The sequence below is a fragment of the Phycodurus eques genome, chromosome 15 (genome assembly GCF_024500275.1).
Source record: "Phycodurus eques isolate BA_2022a chromosome 15, UOR_Pequ_1.1, whole genome shotgun sequence".
In the NCBI taxonomy this organism is placed as follows: Eukaryota; Metazoa; Chordata; class Actinopteri; order Syngnathiformes; family Syngnathidae; genus Phycodurus; species Phycodurus eques.
In genome coordinates, this window is record NC_084539.1 from 15,171,811 (window position 1) to 15,192,378 (window position 20,568).

At 41.7% G+C, this 20,568-nt stretch overlaps 2 protein-coding genes across 4 annotated transcripts; one reads left to right on the forward strand and one right to left on the reverse strand.

The window, feature by feature from the left end:
* The first annotated feature begins 450 nt into the window (after positions 1-450).
* Positions 451-17,315, forward strand: LOC133413745 (solute carrier family 46 member 2). 2 transcript variants are annotated; one of them, XR_009769915.1, is made up of 8 exons: positions 451-994; positions 3,272-3,442; positions 3,725-3,937; positions 4,649-4,820; positions 5,380-5,463; positions 5,566-5,722; positions 6,088-6,239; positions 17,085-17,315. XR_009769915.1 is itself a non-coding variant. In XM_061698484.1 (7 exons), exons 1-7 carry the CDS (start codon positions 515-517, stop codon positions 6,173-6,175), a joined length of 1,365 nt encoding a protein of 454 aa, XP_061554468.1. In that variant the 5' UTR covers positions 451-514; the 3' UTR covers positions 6,176-7,585. The 2 variants fall into 2 exon arrangements, 1 of the variants encoding a protein (XP_061554468.1); XM_061698484.1 differs by lacking the exon at positions 17,085-17,315 and having other exon boundaries at positions 6,088-7,585.
* On the reverse strand, positions 6,319-20,488 carry snx30 (sorting nexin family member 30). Of its 2 annotated transcripts, none has more exons than XM_061698486.1 (9): positions 20,178-20,488; positions 16,419-16,631; positions 14,211-14,321; positions 13,985-14,143; positions 13,261-13,450; positions 12,281-12,480; positions 11,338-11,415; positions 11,010-11,162; positions 6,319-9,275 (listed from the first exon to the last, which is right to left on the reverse strand). In XM_061698486.1, the coding sequence occupies exons 1-9, from the start codon at positions 20,310-20,312 to the stop codon at positions 9,198-9,200; spliced, it is 1,317 nt and encodes a 438-aa protein (XP_061554470.1). In that variant the 5' UTR covers positions 20,313-20,488; the 3' UTR covers positions 6,319-9,197. The 2 variants fall into 2 exon arrangements, with proteins under 2 accessions (XP_061554470.1, XP_061554469.1); XM_061698485.1 differs by having other exon boundaries at positions 11,338-11,427.
* Positions 20,489-20,568: the final 80 nt, after the last annotated feature.

Below are 20,568 nucleotides of genomic sequence, written 5' to 3' on the forward strand. Positions count from 1 at the left end.
AATCCACTTTATTGTGAATGCACTTTGGTGGACCACTGAGCTCTTTCTAATGTCCTGGTTACCTTGTTCAAAAGTATTGTCTTCATATTTATTAATTAATTTATTATACATGTCTAAATTGCACCTTTATTTGCTGTAGTTGGTACAGTGCGTTGTTTAATTACCGTAATACCTGTATGAAGGTATCTTTCTGGGCAATATATATATAAAAGTAATTTTATATATATATATAATTTTTGTAATTATTTTTTTAATACAGCTTTTCTCTTATGGCCAGTAAGTGTACTGTATATCAATGTGTACTTTTGGACCGCTTATCAATTTTAAACCTCTAAACGACTGATGATAATGTATCACTTGAAGCAAGTGAGGAGTCTCGCTCCTGTACCAGGATGAGGAAGTGGAACTCCCAAACGGGTTTCTCTTATACTTCCCCTTGCCGACATTGTATAACTACTTCATGCCTTCAAATTCGCCTTTTAAATCATGAACACCTATTGAACGAAGCGCGGCGATGTCGAGCTGGTGCCGGAGCGCTTTCGGGGCGGTTCGTGGAGTTGAGCCGCTCGTCGTGCTCGAGCAGCTGGGCACGTCGTTGTTCGACACCGCTTTGCTCATGGTGGTCAAGGACCGGTATGCCGACGCCACTCACCCCGGTACTGGCACTCGTGCCTCCGGGGAGGACGAGCAGCAGAAAGCCATGTCGGACTTCTACATGGTCAACAACCTCATCGCCCAGCTGACGCCCATCGTGCCCGCTCTCCTTCTCGCTAAGGCGGGCGACCGCGGCTGGAGGAGAGTCCCCGTGGTGGTGCCCTTGTGCGGGTACCTGCTGTCTAGCGTCGCCCTCCTCCAGGTGGTTCTGTTCGGGCTGCCCATCCAGGTGATGTTCGGGGCGGCGGTTTTCCTTGGGATCTCCGGCGGGTTCTGCGCTTACTGGCCCGGCGTCATGACGTTGGCCTCCCTCGGTTCCAACACGGAGAATCGCTCTCAGGTCAGAGAACTTTATTATTGGGGCTCCTCGCTTTACGACCACGTTCCGTTTCTACGAAGGCGACGTAACCCGAATTTGTACTTTGAATCTCTAAAGGTAGAGCATTCGGCTACGAGAGCGAACAACGCTTGATTTACACAATTCCAAGTCAGCTGTAAAAGTGTCATCTGGTTTACTGTCCGTGGTTTTAGAATTTAAAAAAATCAAGTGCAATCTTGCACTGCAAGATTTTCGAATATTGTGCAAGAACAACAATAAAATGCAAAAACTAATACAATCACTTTTTTAAAAATAGAGTATCAAATAATATATTAAATACATACTGCAAGTTATGTACAGAGGTGTGGGTATAGTCGCCAAAATTGTTACTCAAGTAAGAGTACTGTTACTTTTAAATAATATAATACAATATTAAAAAAATAATATATAATAATAATAATATGACGCAAATAAAAAATAAAAAGGTAGTCATCCAAATAATTGTGTAAGAGTAAGTACTAGGTGAAAAAAAAATATACTCAAGTAGCCTACAGAGTAACTGGTGAGTAACTTATGAATTATTTTATAGATAAGAACATGGACGTCAACTGAAATGAAATCACTAAAATATGAATGTGCACATTCAAATAGTCCAACAATATCACGAACAAAATGTTCAAAAAAATAATAATGTCAAATAAAATCTTTATAATCAGGGCAAATTGGAACTGGTCTTCCTCCATTGTCTTTATGCTAGTTAAACAGCACAATAGGCTCACAGAGCAGAGATGAAAAAAACAGGAACAAGGCAACTCTGCAGTGGATATAAAAAGTTTACACACCCCTGTTCAAATACCAGGTTTTAGTGATAAAGAAAGAATGAGACCAAGAGAAATCATTCCAAAACGTTTTCCCCCCACTATGCATGTGACCTATATACAACTACAAATTCCCCAAAAAAATTCAGGAGGGGAAATAAATTAACGATTGAGAATGTGGTTGCACAAGTGAGCACACCCTTGTATATTTGTTGTTAGTGCCAATTACTCACTGCCAGTCCACTCTGTCTTGTGCCATGGAAGATCTCAAATACCTCTTTATTTCATCTTCGCAATAAATTTCTTTTCGTTAATAGCTCTAGGGGCCCGCCTAGTGGTGACGACGCCCAAAGCAGGTTCTTCGTTCGCTTATGCCTTGGGATCGTTCTGAATATTTGAATGAAAAACACTTCTAGGCCATAAAAATAAAACAATCAAATGAAGAACATTAAGTATGATGGTAACTAAGCAAGCCTTCTTGGGCTGCGTGACAACTTGACAATGTATTCTTTCGCCGCTGCACAAACCAGTTTATTGTTCATAACCTCGGAACTGTGTACATTGTAAATCAAGGACCTCCTATAGGCTACAACTCCTAAGTAGATTGTTCATGAAATATTTGTGCTTTGTTTTCAAAATGGATTTAAAATACAATAACAATTTTGGGACGTCCCAGTGTATTACAATTCATTTATCTTTTAAAATCAATTCAAAGAATTGAACGTGTATTTACGTAAATGTCCAAAAGCAGTGGGGAAAGTGCACCAATTCCGCAGTAGATAAAGAATATGGCACTGCGGTTTAAGAAAATCAGAATTTTGTTGAATGTGTAGGAAGTCCTTTTAAAGTGGGCACTCACATACCAATAATGGGGCCCATTTTGAGCCTGATTTGCAGCAAAGGCCTGATTATTGGATTTCTAAAAGCTTATTCTGATGTGAAAGAGAATGACAGCCCATTAGAAAGCAACTTGAACTTCCTGAGCCAATCACAGGGCACGTACTGTATAGACAAAACACATTTACACCTGAACACTTTGAGTCTTAGGTGAACCTGATATGTGTGTTTTTGGAATGTAGGACAAAGTACCTGCAGAAAAAAACAAACACAGGGAGAACGTGCAAACGCCACACAGGAAGGCCAAGCCCATATTCTCGAAGTATGCACATTCATTGAAGACTCAAAATCGTCCACAGGTGTGAACGTACAGTAAATGGTTGTTTGTCTGTATGCAACCTGCAGTGTGCTAGCAACAAGTCCCAGGTCTTCAGGGGTAGGCCCCAGCTCACCCGCGAGCCTAAAGAGGTCAAGCGCTATAGAAAATAGATGGACGGTTATAATTACACATCACACAAACGGCATGCTTACCGAGCTTAATTCTCACGTGATTCGCTCATCTGAAGTCCCACCTGAGCCCCAAATTGTACCACTTTCTTCTAGTGTGTGGCTTACTAGTGGAGGTAACTTGTGTATGGCACAGGTAATGATGAGAGTGGAGCTGATGTACGGAGCGGCGGGCCTGCTGGGCAGTCTGCTGTCAGGTCATGTGTTCCTGCTGTACAGTTCCAGTGTTGGACACGGTACAGTCCTGCTCTATGTCTGCACGCTTCTCAACCTGCTGAGCCTCATTCACGCCACCGTGCTGCTGCAGGTCTGTGTGTATTTGTACTTTTACATAATAGACAATAACATTTGACTAATAACTATGAGAACTTCTCATAACAGCTTGGCACTATTTGTTGCTTACCTTGCTGCACTTTAATCTACTATTATTCAGTGGTGAGAAGTAACTAAATACACATACTTTGTTACTGAGTTGAATCAGTACTTCAGCTTTGACAACTGTATTTTCTACACAAGTATCTGTATTTCGACATAAATAAAATGTGAGTACTTCTGCCAGCTAATATTCGACTCTTCTCACTGTGTGAAGGTAAGGCAAGCATCAAGTGAGCCCGATGAGAGCAGCCCCCTCCTCCCTCACTCCTCCAACAGTGTCCCCGCGGAGACGTCTTCAAGGAAGAGCACCGTGAACATGGTTCTGCTCTTCTCCGCTGCTATCTTGTACGGCTCATCCGTGGGCGGAGCCGTTGAGATCCTGGGCATCTTCGTGATAAAAGAGCCGCTCCAATGGAACGCTGCCCAGGTGACGTGTTTGTCTTGGGATGTCACATTTGAGTTCTGTTTCCGCCAAGCGGTACTGTTTGCTTTGCCATGATTTTGTTTGTTCCATATCAAAAGTTGTGAGGATCCCCTAAAGGCTACAACCTGAGCTGAGTCAACAGCAAGTATGCCTACGTCCCCATGATGACGAAGGGTGGAGTTAAGGGATTGAACAGGCCAGACTGCTTCTTCTACTTGCGAGAGAGGAAAAGAGCGCCTGTAAAGACGTTAAAAAAGTTCACTCATGGAGGGAGCGGTTCATACATTACACTGTATGTTTGTGTCTGCGAATCTTGGACACATAACCAAACACACGCATCAACAACTTCACTGAGCAGTTGATTATGTGCCGAGCAGGGGTGTCGCATCCGTGGAGCTCAAATCAAGCGCTAATCCCTGTCATTTTATATAGTGGGCTATATATAAAAAATATTGTCGGATTCCAAAGCTATTGCGATATACATGTATTCCCAGTGGAAATGTTAAGTAAATGAAAGGTCTTCAATTTAAGTGATCTTAAATAGTCTTATGTTTGGCCTCATTTAGAATTGAATTCCCAGCTGTCACCATCCTGCCTAAATGGAAACAAAATCCCAATTAAGATTTACTGGTCCAAATCGTACCACGGTGAACTGAAGTGTATCTCTTGGTGGAAATGTACCCATGTGTGTAACATACGAGATTGCTCCTGCAGGTGGGTTATGGGAATGCAGCAGGCTTTGTGGTCTTCCTTACCAGTTTCCTTGGCGCCGTTGCTTTTCGCCGCTGCGTGAGCGATGTGGCGCTCATCCTGATCGGCATGCTTTCGTTCGCCTCTGGAATCTACTTCATGTCCTTCGTCACTGCATCTTACATGTTCTACCTCGGTAAGCTGTCATATTTTTCCACTACAGTTGTCCCTTGCTATTGCAGTTCATTTTATGCAGGTTCGCAGATTATTTTCTGTTTGGCGGGATTTTGTGGTAATTATTTTTACACATGGACTGTTACTGCAGAGCAAAAAACACAAGCCAGGAGGAAAGAGTGATTTAAAGACAGAGAATTTCCAAAGAATGGGATCATTTCAGACGTATTAAAAGACGCAACACTCATATTTATCATCATCATATTTAATGTTTCATTGTTGTAGATAATGTAATGATTTACTTCTCGCATCCTTTTTACAATTAGTACTTTGTCTTTTGTCTTTGTGTCTCCCTTCTCCCTTCTAGAAACTTTGTTCTGTTCAACTGATCAAGTCTGATTCTCAATAAACCTCAATTATAATACCACAGCAGAAGCTTAAAAACTCCACTGTGACACAGTAAAACTGTTCCGGCATGAAAGGGATACAGATTTTCCATTCTGCTTGACCTAACAGCCGAACAGGACCCAAAAAAACAAAAACAAAAAAAACACCAAACATAATGTTGACTTTCTCCACAGCTCGCGCACTCAGCCTTTTTGGTCTCATCCCTCTGCCTACGATCAGATCACTACTCTCACAGCAGGTTCCATCATCTCTGTTTGGTGAGGAACAAACTAGTTTACGATTCAAACTCCCCAGAAAGTGTGTAGACAAGGCCTAGTGTACTTCAGCGCCCCCATTGTGTTTGTTCTTATTACCATCAGGCATCACTCTGACCGCCCTCCAGCTGGCCCTGAGGCTTCCAGCCCTGGCGTACATCCCTGCCTTCACTAAACTCTACCAGAGAACACTAGACTGGTTCCCAGGCTTCGTCTTCACGATCTCGAGCATAATGGCCGTTCTGGGAATGATACCCATCAGGTGTTTTTCACATCATCTGACCGTATTGTACATATATTTGTATTTCAATACAGTATATTGTTTAAGTACCAGTTCTAGTTGAACCAGGAAATGTATTGGTCCATTCATGGATCAAACACCTGCCATAAATTTTGTCGTTCAGCTACTTGTTATAGAACAACAAGTTGTGAAAAAAAGTAGTGAAACATTGAACAATGGATGTGTATTTAAAAGTTTAAAGAAGGTCAAATTGAGTTCACTAGTAGAGGTTCCAGTACATTTTAGGGTCATCCTGAAATCTCACCCAAAAGCCAAATTTCATGAAGTTTTTGTGAGCAGCGTATATGATGATAGGTATTTAAAAATAATTATTTTCCTCCCTGCAGTGTCGTGGGATGCAGGTGGTCTCGGCACAAACGTTCCCAAGAGACAGAGGCGACGACCGAGACGCGCCATGCGGACAAGGACAACTAAAAAACACGTCCGAAAAAGATATAATCACGAGCACTGCAGAAAAGGAAGTGGAGGAAATGAGCAGGTGTGTGTTTATGTAAGCAATCAGATAGCATGCAGTCTTTCAGAATAATGAATGTGTGGACAGAGAAATGATGACAACACAGATTGGAGACGTTTAATAACTCTAAAGCTGTGGCCAAACTGGCATTACTTATAATTTATACATTATCTTTACATGACCATTAGTATTTTTATTTAAATTTCAATGAATGAAAAGCTGTTTTTAAAAAAATTACATTTCAACTACAATTAAAAAAAAAAAAAATCTGCGCAGATAAATATCAAATCAATTTATTTTAATATTGGTCCAATATATTCCAAAATAATTTGAGGTAAAGATAATTGCATCAAAACAACATCAATATACAGGCTTTATATTTATATGTAATTACAAGATGTTCAAGTGTACAAAATGGACCGAAAGTAAAATGTAAACATCAGGGAGCAAAAGGCAGAAAATAACTGAAGTCATAAGCACTTAGCTTTTTGAAAAATAAACATTAACATCCATCCATTTTCTGAGCCGCTTCTCCTCACTAGGGTCGCGGGCGTGCTGGAGCCTATCCCAGCTATCATCGGGCAGGAGGCGGGGTACACCCTGAACCGGTCGCCAGCCAATCGCAGGGAACATACAAACAAACAACCATTCGCACGCACAGTCACACCTACGGGCAATTTAGAGTCTTCAATTAATGTGATCATATTATTCCTGTGATGTAATGAAGGAAATTATGAGGACATTAGGACTTGGTCATTTTTCTAAAGATTTGTAGATTCAAACAAACATCTCTTCGTACAGAATAGGTGTTGGCAGTCATCTTGTCTTCATTTAGGGTTTCAACATTCTGCATTATCAAAATACAAAGGAAAATTGCCACCAGGATTTTAACTTTTGGCAACTCAAAGACATTTTTTAGAAAAGAAAAGAAGCAAGTAGGAGGAATAGTGTATCGTGCAGCAATAAATCAGCAGGCAAACTAACATTAAGCTACGACAAAAATAGAAGAGATGCTGTTGAGGTTCAAATTAGCATCTCTGATTCAAACAACAACAAAGTCAATTCTTTCAGTACATTAGCTTAATATTATTGTTGAGAATGTTTCATCCCTTCTATAATGGTTACATTTTCACATTAAATGGATCAACCGACAACTTCTCGGCTGTACATTTGGGATACATTACACAAAACAAAAATACTCTACTTAAATGAAACAGTTTTTAATCATTTCTTTTTAAATATTAGCAACTGCTACATTCAGTCAAAAGTATCAACAGATCGAGAGCTCATTTTAGTCTGCGCCTCTGCTGAAACAGTTCGATTTCAGGAGGCCTTGTGGTGCTTCTTCAGCAAATGTATGCTCTTAATTAGATTTCAACCAAAATACAGCAGAACATTTGCTTAGAAGGCAAGCCAACTGGCGACCAGGCACATCCCCAAGCTGTAGCCATCTTGAAATCCGATTACAACAGTACTGAAATTACAATTCCCTCATACTTCTTGTGCTTTTTAAGTTCATATGTAAGAGACCAGGCATTGTCTTTTACTATCAGGACTATGCAGATGCACTCAAAATTAGTCATACATTAATATCCCCATTGAAATCATATTTATTTGCAACGGTAGCAGACTTCAACAAAACAAGAATAATTTAAATAGCTCAAGACAGCTAAAATTACTAGCGGCAATTGTTTATTTGAAAGTGCCCTTCTATTGAAAGCAAATAAATGTAATTTACAATAGTGGTTGAATCACTTTGTGTAACTAACGATCGCTGTATCAAAACAATCTGGACTTACAAACATAATACTCATTTTTGAATGACACTGTCAAATTATTTAGAACTGAACTGAGAGGTCATTTGCACTGTAAACAAGGTAATAATAACTACAAAATAAAAGCAAATGACTGGAAAGAGGCAGCAGAGATTTGCAAGATAAAATGGATAAACCCTTGTTTACCACTAGATGTCATCCAATACGCTGTTATAATCCTTATTTTGATCCAATAGAGTTTTTTTTTTTATTCATACTGCTCCAAGCCATCTATCAAGTGTGAGGTCTCCAACATTAGATAGGTGGACATTTTCCTTAAAGCAAGATCATTTAAGAAACATTTAAAGATAAGAAGAAGATGCCACCAGCTAAAGTTGCAGTACCGTTTCTCTTTTCAAAATATTTCCCTTGAGCCACAGCGGAGGTGACGAGCTAGAAAACATGTTCTAATTAGTGAGAGTGATTTCGTGGCAAACTAATCGAAAGAGAGATCGATCCAATGGAGCTCAGCCTTCAAATGGGACACCTTAGCTGCTCACTGTCTGTCTGGCTGAAGGACGTGAATCAAATAGGAATCAGAACAGCTAATGCGCTCGTCTGAGGCCGTAATGCAAAGCTGCCGCAGCATTTCCAGGGCCGTGTTGTGAAACGAAGACACCGCGGCAAGTTTCAGCTTTCTGCAAATGGATTTTTAAAGTGATCCGACATAAGTGGAAGGACAAAAAAATTTGAGAACCTTTGGAAAACAATCTTTAACAGGTAATTGAGGGGGAATTAGTTTGTGGCTCTATCTACAGGTTGCTGACTGGAATCCGACTGACAATATCTGACCAAGGGGGGGGAAAAAAAATAAAAAATAAAAAATTAAAAAAAAAAAAAAAAAAAAAGTACCCTTGTCTCAAACTGTAAATAGGATGAGGAAAAAATGAAACACGTTCCTTTAGCACGTGGTTAAATAAGCAGCATTGGCAACTGTTAACGGGTGATATGAAGTAGAAAAAGAGCGGTGACAAAAAGATAGGTCACTGCTGGTCACATACACGTACTGTACGCTGCATTCACTGTCTCCTGGAAAGGTCCGATAATGACAGTCGACTCGGGAGAACGGGGACACGGTCCTACAGTTGGGGGCCAAAGGCCCGCTTGGTTCTTGGCGTGAAAATGTGTGTGATGGACGAGAGCCAACAGGCCAGCGTGACCAGACGCTTCAGTCCGTCTCGCTCGTTTGATCCTCAGTCTGTTTGTCCTGCAGGACACTTAGGAGTGACTCCCACGCTGCTTGGCACTGCAACGGAGAGGAAACAACGCTTTTGAGTGTGACAAAGATAAATTAAAATAAAGCAAGAAATGAGAGAACTGGTTAGAGCGTCAGCCTCACAGTTCTGAGGACCCGGGTTCAATCCCCGGCCCCGCCTTTGTGGAGTTTGCATGTTCTCCCTGTGCCTGCGTGGGTTTTCTCCGGGCACTCCGGTTTCCTCCCACATCCCAAAAACATGCATTAATTGGAGACTCTAAATTGCCCGTAGGTGTGACTGTGAGTGCGAATGGTTGTTTGTTTGTATGTGCCCTGCGATTGGCTGGCAACCAGTTCAGGGTGTACCCCGCCTCCTGTCCGATGATAGCTGGGATAGGCTCCAGCACGCCCGCGACCCTAGTGAGGAGAAGCGGCTCAGAAAATGGATGGATGTCTAGATAATGAAACATATGGTCATTTTTCTGGGTTTTATGCATTGCAATACGAAAGTGAACGAAAATATAAATGTTTTTTAAGGCTGGGTTTACACTATTTGAGGAAATACAATAAATCTTCCATCCATCCATTTTCTGTACAGCTTCTCCTCACTAGGGTCGCGGGTGTGCTGGAGCCTATCCCAGTTATCTTCAGGCGAGACAGTTCAGGGTACACCCTGAACTGTCGCCAGCCAATCGCAGGGCACATGTGAACAAACAACCATTCGCACTCACATTCACACCTACGGGCAATTTAGAGTCAATTAACCTTCGATGCATGTTTTTGGGATATGGGAGGAAAAAAATTATCTGAATTATCACTTGAACCCTGCGGTGTATATAATATATCCAGTCTTAACACATTCACTGCCATTGACAGCTTTAGAAGTCAAATATCCATGTTAACTGGGAAGGGAAGGGAATAGTTGTAAAAAATGGGGAAGTTGGTAAATTACCCTATATTATGTGAGCACCCTTCACATACCAGTACCAACAGTATTGACAACACAATACCCGTTCCCATGAATCTTCCAAAAACAAACAAAGGGGCTATAATATGCATGTCTGGCCAGTAGTTGTAACGTATTAGTATATGTAATTTATATACACTGTATTAAGTAATTGGCCTTCACAGGATGCAGGTGATGTGTAGTAAATGTACACTTTGCTGAAGAAGTATTCTAAGCACAAACACTGCAACAAAACTGTTGTTTTAGCCTCACTGCTTTCATTCTGTAAATAGAAAAAAAAAAGAAAAAATTAAATAGATGTAATTTCAGGCTCCAAACCGGTCCCGTCTAACAAACTAATGGCCATAATCATAAGATTTACAGTTAAAAATACTCTTGTGTAATTGGCGCCTTAAATTCGGGTACTCACCACCCAAAAATTCGAACTGATAAACAAGAAGTCTAGCCACTTCTTTCTTATGTCTCATCTCGCTGTTCTGTGTTAACAGCATGGAATTTCACAGCTTGCGAGGTACTATCAATCATATCAGAGGCAGAACACAGCTTGTGTGGAATGAAAATAGTGGAAATCCACAACCAAGTGACGTTTTACATCACTTAACCCTCCATGTTGTACTGAAAGCAATTGTCACTCTCTGACAAGGCTTTTTTTTACATCACACCAGAGAATCACAGCCACATTGATCAATTGTGGATTTATCAACGCTTAAACCACTAAAAAAAATGACAAAATTGTAGGAGGACCCTGTTATTAACAAAAAAAAAAAAAAATGAACAGTATATGTGCTCTGTGCTCAGTTAGGGGCTACGCGGTGTACCTTCTCATAGTAATTGATGTTTTTGTCGGCCATGCCGCTGAGAAGCTGCTTGAAGTCGTGTCGCTTGTTGCTCTGCCAGCGCTCCCAGTCGGCCTTTAAGTCGGCGTTGAAACATTCCACCTTGTCCTGGCACCGCTCCACCTCGGGTGGCATCTAGCGGGACACACAAAAGGACTACTGCTACAGGGTCCTAAATGCTACAGCGTAAAGGACAAAAGCCACTTTTTGCCGTTACCGCAGATAAATACTAACTCGCTCTTGCAAAACGACAGTAGACCCGGCCACAAAGGTGGGCGCTAGCAACAAGCAGAACTAAAATGATGCTTACAGGCGTTCTGTCCTCCTGTTTGCGTAGCACGGCGGCTTCCAGGCGTCCCTCGTACTCCGCCTGACTCTGGTCACGCTTCTTCAAAACATTCTGCAAATTCAGTAGCTGTTGATGTAGCTACAAGGCCTTAAATTGTATGTATATGACACAAATTCCTTAGTGATGAATGCCGTAAATCTGTGAAACCTCTTCAGTTAAAGCTGTAAGGCCCGCCGCACACCTAGCGATGCGGCCGAATGCGACAGTGCGTGGGGTTCTGCAAATAGTTTTCACGGCTGACCGACCAACTAATTTTGCTGCGACTGGAAATTTTAATTGCAATGTTGCAAATGTATCGGCCAATCAAAAATGCCATGTCGTATCACATGAGCTTTTCACAATAAAAAATACACCAGCCGCCTGCCGCCAAACCATTCCAATACAGACTAGTATATGGTGTTTTACAATAATATTTCAATTGTATTTATAATTTCATATATACCTGTGGCTAAAAAGCAAAGCATGTCACCGAAATGCATTAGTGCTCTCAATGGATGAAGCAATCATTGCCAACAGATTCTAAAATATTCACAAACTCTTATTTCTCTCCCATTTTCTCGCTTTGTATTACTCAAATAAAACTACAGCGGCCAGGACAATTCACTTCTTCCGACAATTGTGTCATGTTTCTTGTGGTTCAATGTAAAATAACAGAACAGTATGTGGAGGTTTAAAAACGTTTCCACGTAGGAACAACAGGGGTCGCCGTTTTTCAATTGCAGCAAGTTGGTATGTGTGTGAGAGTGTTTGCCAGGTGTGCGGATGTGGGTTGCCCACTGTAATTAGTTAATTTGTTTGCGACTGGCCAGTTCAGTCATGTTCGGCCGCGTCGCTCGGTGTGCGGTGGGCCTTACTCCCAACTGTGGTGTAAGGTGATTGAGAAAATGGTTCCCATCAGTCTCACCTTCATGGACTCGATGTAGAGCATATACTCTCTAAGAACAGGCAGGAAGTCCTGGCCCATGTTCTCACACTGGTCGTCCATCGCCCCGCAACACGTCGAAATGGAGCTCGCCAACCCCTCCAGGGGGCGCTGCAGCTCCTCTTCCGAGCCCGTCCAACTGGAGTACACAGTGCCGTACTCCCGCAGCTCAGCTAAGTACTCTAGTGAGAGGGAGAGGAGAACATAAAGAGTCTAATCATCTGTTTACTGCAGAGTTAAACATCATTAGTTGGTGACGATGAGCATTGTATGTGGAGGATGATGAGGTCCAAAGGTTGTAAACCGAAGAGCTGACTACTGTTTAAAACAAGACAAATAACAGGAAAAGGTTGTGTTATCTCTGTGTCGCTTCCTGTTTCACAACATCAAATGTGCATAAAGATGAAGCTATGACAATCTGACTTCCTCACTCCAGCCACTGACAGCACAGCTAATCTTGCTTACAGCTACATCTTAATAAATTGGACTATACTGTATTTAATGTAATATACCAAAATAAATTGTGCAACAGAAGCCTGCAGATGACTATAGATGTGATTTACTGTATTATTTAGACATTATTTTCAGTTCCCTTACCTTTAGTTCAGTGTGGTATGTATTGCTTTTCCACTGCCAAGTATTGTAAAGCATAACAAAAACCTGTATCATCAAACTTTATGTACCCCAATGTTGGGGTACCAACTGTACCACCTGATATAGGGCAATAACCCTATGAAGTGCCTTGCATTGCCTTCACCCTTTCCTCCCATGTGGGGTCGCTGACATTTTAAAAATGTACCCTCTCATGGATGCATTTGGATTTCAGAAGTACACCGAATTGTGGAGACCCAAGCCTGATGAGCATTTACTGCTCCAAACTATATGACGGTAAGCCGAAAAGAGTGAGATCACTTGATGGAAACGTGACTTTTGATGATCAGTCGCCAGCATCAGTCTGTCACCTGACTGCTCTTTGAGGATCCTCTGAGCGATGCGGTCGATGGTGCCCAGTTTCTGGCTGAAAGTGTCCAGGTACTCTCCCATGGCGCAGAACTCGGGCGGCCGCCCCCTCAGCTTGTAGCCTCCGGCCACATGCTTCACCGACTCGCCCACCTTGGTGAGCAGTGCCAGACCCTGACGCTTGTTCAGGTCCTGCAGATGCACAAGTTCAGAAATTCCCAGTTATCATCGGCCACATTCACCAAAGTGTTTGATTAAGAATTTAGTCCATTTTTAATCAACCGGTTTGAATAATGTCTCCTTCTCAACAAGTTAAGCGCTGTCATCATTATGTTGAATGAATCTGATATCTGCTTTCATTCAGTTGCATTGCCTTTCGTAGTTTATCACACTTTATACATCCTGACCCGTGAGGGATGTTGCCATAGCGCCAATGTGACCTAAATTGAAGGTGAGCATGTGATACGAGAATGGAAGATTGTCTGGACGGACTTGATAGAGGACCACTTTATAGCATTCAGAGAGAGGCTATTTGTCTACTCGTGATAAGAAAGTAAACAGAATTTATTCGGGATTTGTATCTTTACTTTTTTTTTTTTTTTTTCTTGCATCAGCAGGTCTACTTTGTGTTTCACTGTAAAATTTGTATTAGGGTCGTTAAATGGCTGATGTCGGCAAAACAGTTTTTGTAGGATTAAAATGCTTCCCGCCCTCTAGTTGTCTCACCTTAGCTGACAGAAAAGCGTTGAGATGTGTGTTGAAAGAGAGGACTGGGTGGTCCGCAACTCGCTTCAAGAACTTGTCCAGCGCCTTCATGCGCGTTTCGACAAACTCTTCCGAAAAACGATCCACTACGCCCTTCATCACGAACTTCTCTGGCAGGGGCTGAAAGAAGAGGGTGAACGAAATTGTTTCGTATGCGACAAGCAGTGTGGTTGTCGTGGTCACTTACCGGGATGAGATGGGTGGGCTGGCTGTCCTCCAGTTTGATCCTCAGCCAATCGAAGTCTTGGTAGCGTCGTCGCACGCAGTATTCCGGCAGGTCGAACTCGATCCGCGTTGTCTTGACAGAACATATACACAAGGTTTGCATTGTTAACAGGGTGATTTCTACATTTACATTTTTAAGAGTTGCGTTGATACTGAGAGCTTAATCATACGGTACAGTGGGTGTAGAGAGTGAAACTAGGATTCTTCTGGTGATGGGCAGTTTTTTTTTTTGCACCAAAAAAGCTTTTTTTCTTTTAATGGAATTAAGGCCAAAAAGCCCAAACCCTTCTTTTGACCTGAACCAGAACATATTTTCCCCTGTTTTTAAACTAAATAAGGTCTGAGCTTAGTCCTAAAGCCCACTGAAAACCTGTGTCAACCTGAAGACGAACGACTACACAAGATTTCTTTATTTTTCAATTGTGAAATTGCATAATAGTTATATAAAGTATTACATTGTTTAAAGAAACAAAACCAGTAATCTGGCTTCGTCGCAAATTCTTTTGCCCTGTTACATTCTGAATATTGCTTAATTACTCTCTCTACTTTGTATATTTTTTGTGAGTGACTCCAACTACCCGAGACAAATTCCTTGTGTGTTTTAACATACTTGTCCAATAAAGAGGACTCTGAATCTGAGAACAAAAACATGCATGTTAGGTTAATTGAAGATTGTAAAAAATTGTCAGGAGGTGTGAATGGTTGTCTGCCTATATGTGCCCTGCAACTGACTGGCAACCAGTCCAGGGTGTAGCCCACCGATCACCTCATGTCAGCTGGGATTGGCTCCAGCTATTATTATTAGCTGTCGGCAAGTGTGACAGAAAATGGATAGAATTTTTTTAAAGGTTTTTATTTTATTTACATTTAACTATTAGCCTACTTTACATACATGTAAAAGTTATTTTTAACAGGGTTGTGTTCACTTCCCTTCATGGAAATACATGACAGGTCACTGTTAAAAGACCTTGCATATTCTCTCTTAATTAACACAATGCCTTCATATTTGACTATGATATTTGGATAAGGCCTTTCGACCTGAGCACTCGGGTGCACTTAGCAACAGTCGTCATGACGCCACCAGGTGGCTCCTGGCAGTGTCTCCCCCTGACTCTCTTTCCTTCATTACAAGATGGAAGTGGCCTGCATGGCAATCGCGCTCTCAAAGTCACCACGAAGAGGAAGCGAATACAAGCAGAGTGTCAGTGCGGCAAATCAAAGTGAATTTATCCCTGGATCGTTTTGCATTAGGACTGAAGGGAAGAGCGCTTTCCCCAAAATGGAATTAATGAGTTCTGTCAGCCAAGAGAACTGCATTAGTTGACCACATTCTGTTCCCACGCGATCTGTTTATGTAGTCATGATGATCTAGCTTTCCTGTTTATCGCTTAGATGTGTCTTGATGTTCAAATATTATTCTTAAATAAATGTGACGAATGAAAAAGGCTGACAATGATCCAAAAGCGCTCACAAAATCACTTATTAAAAAAGCCCAGCAGGAATCTCCTTATTTAGTGAGACCATTTAAATATTTTGGTCAGACTTACGTTCATTAGATATTGGTGTAAATTTTTTACTATCTTTAATACATAAAAATACAATGATAAATATAATTTAAAAACACATTTGTTGGTATATATTTATTTAGATGTAGTATGTTTTCTACAATAATATATCTTTTTAGATTTTAGTCATGTTTTTACTTTTGTATTCGAACCCTCAAAACAGTGGCTGAACAAGTTTGAGGAAAAGATGGTCCGATACTCTATCAGTACCCCAGAACAGGCGGAAAACAAAGCTAAACTCTCAAAAAGATGACTCAAATTTGATTTAAAACCATTTTGATGGCAAGAAATCGGCCCCTTGAACTGTATAACTCCATTTCCATTATTTCTTCTGGGCAACATTGATTCAAATGCAAACAAATTGAGAAAATGGAACAAATCAAAAAATATGCAGCTCGCTGGAGGCCATAGTGTGTTCCACTACATATGCTTAAATAGGATGCATCCTCAGTCTACCCTGCGATCGACTGGCGACTTGTCCAGGGTGCAACCCCCCCCCCCGTTAAACCTGGGATAGACTATCTCACCCGCAACCCTAATGAGGACACTTGCTACAGAAAATGGATGGATAGATGTTATGCACATAACAACAGCCGTAACCAGACCTTGGTGGACACTCTGTAGGTGATGTAGGTCTCCATGGTTGAGACGTGCTTCTTTGGGTCATCCACCGTTACAAACAGGTCACGCGTTTCGGTGGAGCCATAGCGGTCCTGGGGGTCTGACTCGATGTCGTCCAGCTGCAGCCTGTTGAACAGCGACGATGCCGAGGCGGGACTTGGCGTGTCCACTGGCGTGCCATTGGACAGCCCTGCCTCCTGAAGGGACACATTTTAAAATAAATAAATAAATACAATCAAGACGAGGAAGTGCAAACAAAGAGGTGATAGATTGAAGCAGTTGTTTGTCGCTGTGAATGAGGCTCTTGTTGAGGTCGTGGCTGTGTGCTTGCACCACCCATCATGTGACACTATATCTGCATAGACTGATCTGAATGATGGACGATGCGACAGGAATGGACCAAGCATTTGCACTGTACACTGAAAACAGGATCCATTTTGTACCAAAAGATAACAACCGCTGTTGTATTTGTGTGTTTGTTTAATTGGGACTGAAAGGTAAACCTCTTTGACAGGTACAGTACCTCATTGTACGAGACATTCTTGCTTACTACTTTCTTTAAGGCTGGATTTACACTGCATGGTTGAAGTGACACAATTCCAATTTTTGACTCTCAAGTGGCTCAATTTCACACTCCTTCCATCTGGCAGATGCTGCAGGAGCATCCCAGCCACAACAAGACTAAAAACCAGCTTCTACCCCCAGGCCAACAGACTCTTTAACAAAGAACATAGAATCTAGAGCTATTTTTGAAGCCCACTGTAATCCTGATCATACTTGAATGTCTACACTATACTGTGCAATATCTTTGCAACCTGTAAGACTTGAATACATACATCTTTTTACAATAAAGTACATGCACATTTTTGCATTGGCTAAACACCTACCAAACTTGAATAAAGTCTTTTTTAAATTCTCTTTTTAAATTGTTCTTATTTACATTGCCTAGGCCTACCTTTCATATATCACATTTATAATTTTCTTTTTATCTTCTTTGTTTAGGTGAAGGGGAAGAATTTCATTGCTCAGTGTAAATAAACATCTCAAATTTGGATATGCGTCAATGCCAGTGTAAATCAGATATCTTTTGATCGTAATCGGGCCTCTTCCAGTGTAGATGAAAATCAGATGCGTATCAGCTATCTGCCGAGGCGAGTGCAGCGTAAATGCACAGATCGGCGATACCCCGTCAATGCGAGCTTGACATTATCATCATGATGATTCCGACTGTTTGAAACCTTTGGGGAAACGATTTTAAAATCAGGAGGTTGACTTCAGAGTTTCCACCATGTTGGTCTCATGTTTTGAAAAAAAGTGCAATCCGTGTCCGCTCTCTCCCACGCCATCACATGCGCTCGCTCTCCTTCCCCTCTCAGCGCCAGTCCGAGTTCGGTCTTGGTTGTGCGTGCTTTTTCTACACCGCGGTGCAAAGCCTAACTTGTAATCACAGCTCACATAATTGCATTGGGTTGCATCATTGCATCGCAGTGAATGACAAGCACGAAAGTCACTCATTGCAAAAGGAGTCACGTTCACAATATGATCCTGATCTGGGTTTCATTCTTCACAAAGACTGACAGATGTGTGAATGTCCCTCCCATATTGTGATACTGTATTGGAATTTGATTTGGTCACTGATGGTGCAGGGGCACACTCGCCTCACTTTGGTGCAAGCAGTGTGGGTTCACACATACAATTAGTCTGAATGATTGTCTATGTGTGCCCTTACTGATGACCAGTCCAGGGTTTCGTCCACCTTTCAGCCTGAAGTCAGCTGAAGTAGGCTCCAGCTCCGCGTGACCCAAAACAGGATAAGCACTATCCAAAATGGATGGATGACCTTTTGCACCATTGAATATATGCTTGTCTCGTGTGACTGTGACCCAGTACTTAAATAACAGTAACCTTATACTACAGCCTGACTGAAAAATATAATTAAATATTACAACTTTTTCACTCTCTTGTTCTTGCAAGGGTCTTGATCACTACAAATCGCCTTTGGTGTCCTCATCAGAATCACTCACTCATCATGAAAATGTAACAGAATAATGAAACTGTCATCCTATAAGTGGCCATATATAGTCAAATGAGTACAATGAGTTTCTTTGGCAGCTGTGGCTTACTTGGTAGAGTGGGTCGTCCTGACCGAAGGGTCGACGGTTTGAATGCCGGTTCCGACTGTCTGCATGTCGAAGTGTCCTTGGGCAAGACACTGAACCCAGTGGGCCTGGCAGCGACTTGCATGGCAGCAGCCGCCCATTGGTGTGTGAATGGGTGAATGTGAGGCTTTGTAAAGTGCTTTGGGCACTGTGATGGTGTAGATTAAGCGCAATACAAGTGCAGTCCATTGGCTAATTTCTTAAAGTCCACGTCCTTCATTTTATACAATTTTGTATTGCGTGCATGTGGTTTTGGCATGTCCTCCACACTGCTCTGCTAACTGCAGTATGTAGTATATACACTACATGTGTAATAAGTGGTTAAATGATACTTTTTTAAAAAAAAAATCCCATTGTTTTATCGTCCACAAGTTATTTGATGAACTGAATCATTTTGATCATGTCTATTCCATTTTCAATCATATTGAACATTTTGCATGTGTCCCTGAATTTGCTGCCCATGCTGTCATAATGATGTTTTCATTGCCATTAAGACCAGCATTATATATTCCTCTGGCTGAAACAGTGGATAGTGAAGAGTGAATATTTACACTTGATTATGTGCGTAGGTGGATGTTGTCAAGCTTTTAACATGTCCACTCTGTCATAGTGAAATTTCAATTGATATTAAAAACCTTTCAGAGATTTGAAATACATTCGTTAAAATTAAAAAGCGTACACAGAGAGCTTTCTAAGTGAAAGTCCACCATGTAGCCACTGGCTGTTTGTCGGCAGGAGTCACTCAATGAAATCGACGCTTGGTCGAGTAACTTGAAGAGCGATCGAACCGCCCTATTCTGAGTTTCACTGCGTTCACGTTATTTTCCTTTCCAAGATGCACCAATACTCATGACGTACAACACATTTCCCAGTTCATCCACAATTGTGAAATTTACACACGCTACAAATCTCAAAGAACATTTGCCAAAATTTACAGTTGACAATCGGGCCTGGTCTGGTTGCTTGTAATATTAATCCGACCGACCACAATATTTTGTAGCGTATTTGTAGCGGTTCCAATTAATTTCATGAATTGTATGTACATTGCCTGCTAACAGTTAATTTATGAATTTATTTATTTAACATCAACATAATACAATGAATATGAAGTTCGATGGAAATTATCTGCTTTTGGTGAAATGGTCAAGACTCAAAGGCACCTTATGGTGGTGCCGATTTAGTACCTCACACATACACAAATCGCTTGATTTTGCAGTGAATGCTAATGTTTTGTAAAAAAAAAATTAAAAAAAACATGGGCTGATGAATCTGTTATTTAAAATTGTGGTTAAAGTTATTGCGCTGTTGGCTTTAGTAAAAGCTCGTCTTCGTCTCCTAAACTGATTTATTAGTTTCTGAGTAGAATGTAACACATTTATAAAGACTGAACAGAGACTGTTGTTTGTTTTACTTCCCAATAATTGGTTGGTATTCCGAATCGATCAGTTTAAAAATCTTCCGCGCAGTCAGTACAAACAACAGGTTAGGGGGAAAAAAACATTCCCGCTGCTCGTTTTTGTTTTTTTTCTGGGTTTTTTTTTTTAGCACCGAGCACGGTTTGGGTAAAGCCGGGGTCCAGCCTACCTTGTCGCCCCCAGCGGTGACGCTGACATCTTGCCCGGGGGACAGGGGCTCGACGGCGGCGGACAGCGGATGGAGAATGTCCGCGATGTGCTTCTGTCCCGAGCTGGCCAGGCCTCGCTGGGCGCCGTCGCTCATCGTGCGGCAGGCGCGGGGCTCGCCTGGAAGTCGAGGCTAACGGTTGTCCAGTGTACGGCTGCTACTGGCGTCTGCACCTACAGGCGAAAAGATTTTCTGTTCGTCTGCTTGTAAGGAACGGAGATCCGGAGCCGCTATCATCGTCAGCTGACCCCGACGGCGCAGCTGCGGAGGTTAAAACTGCCAAAACCCGGAAGTAAACATCGCGTCTGGCAACGAAGCGTTTAACAACTAACAAACCGAACACTTAACATTT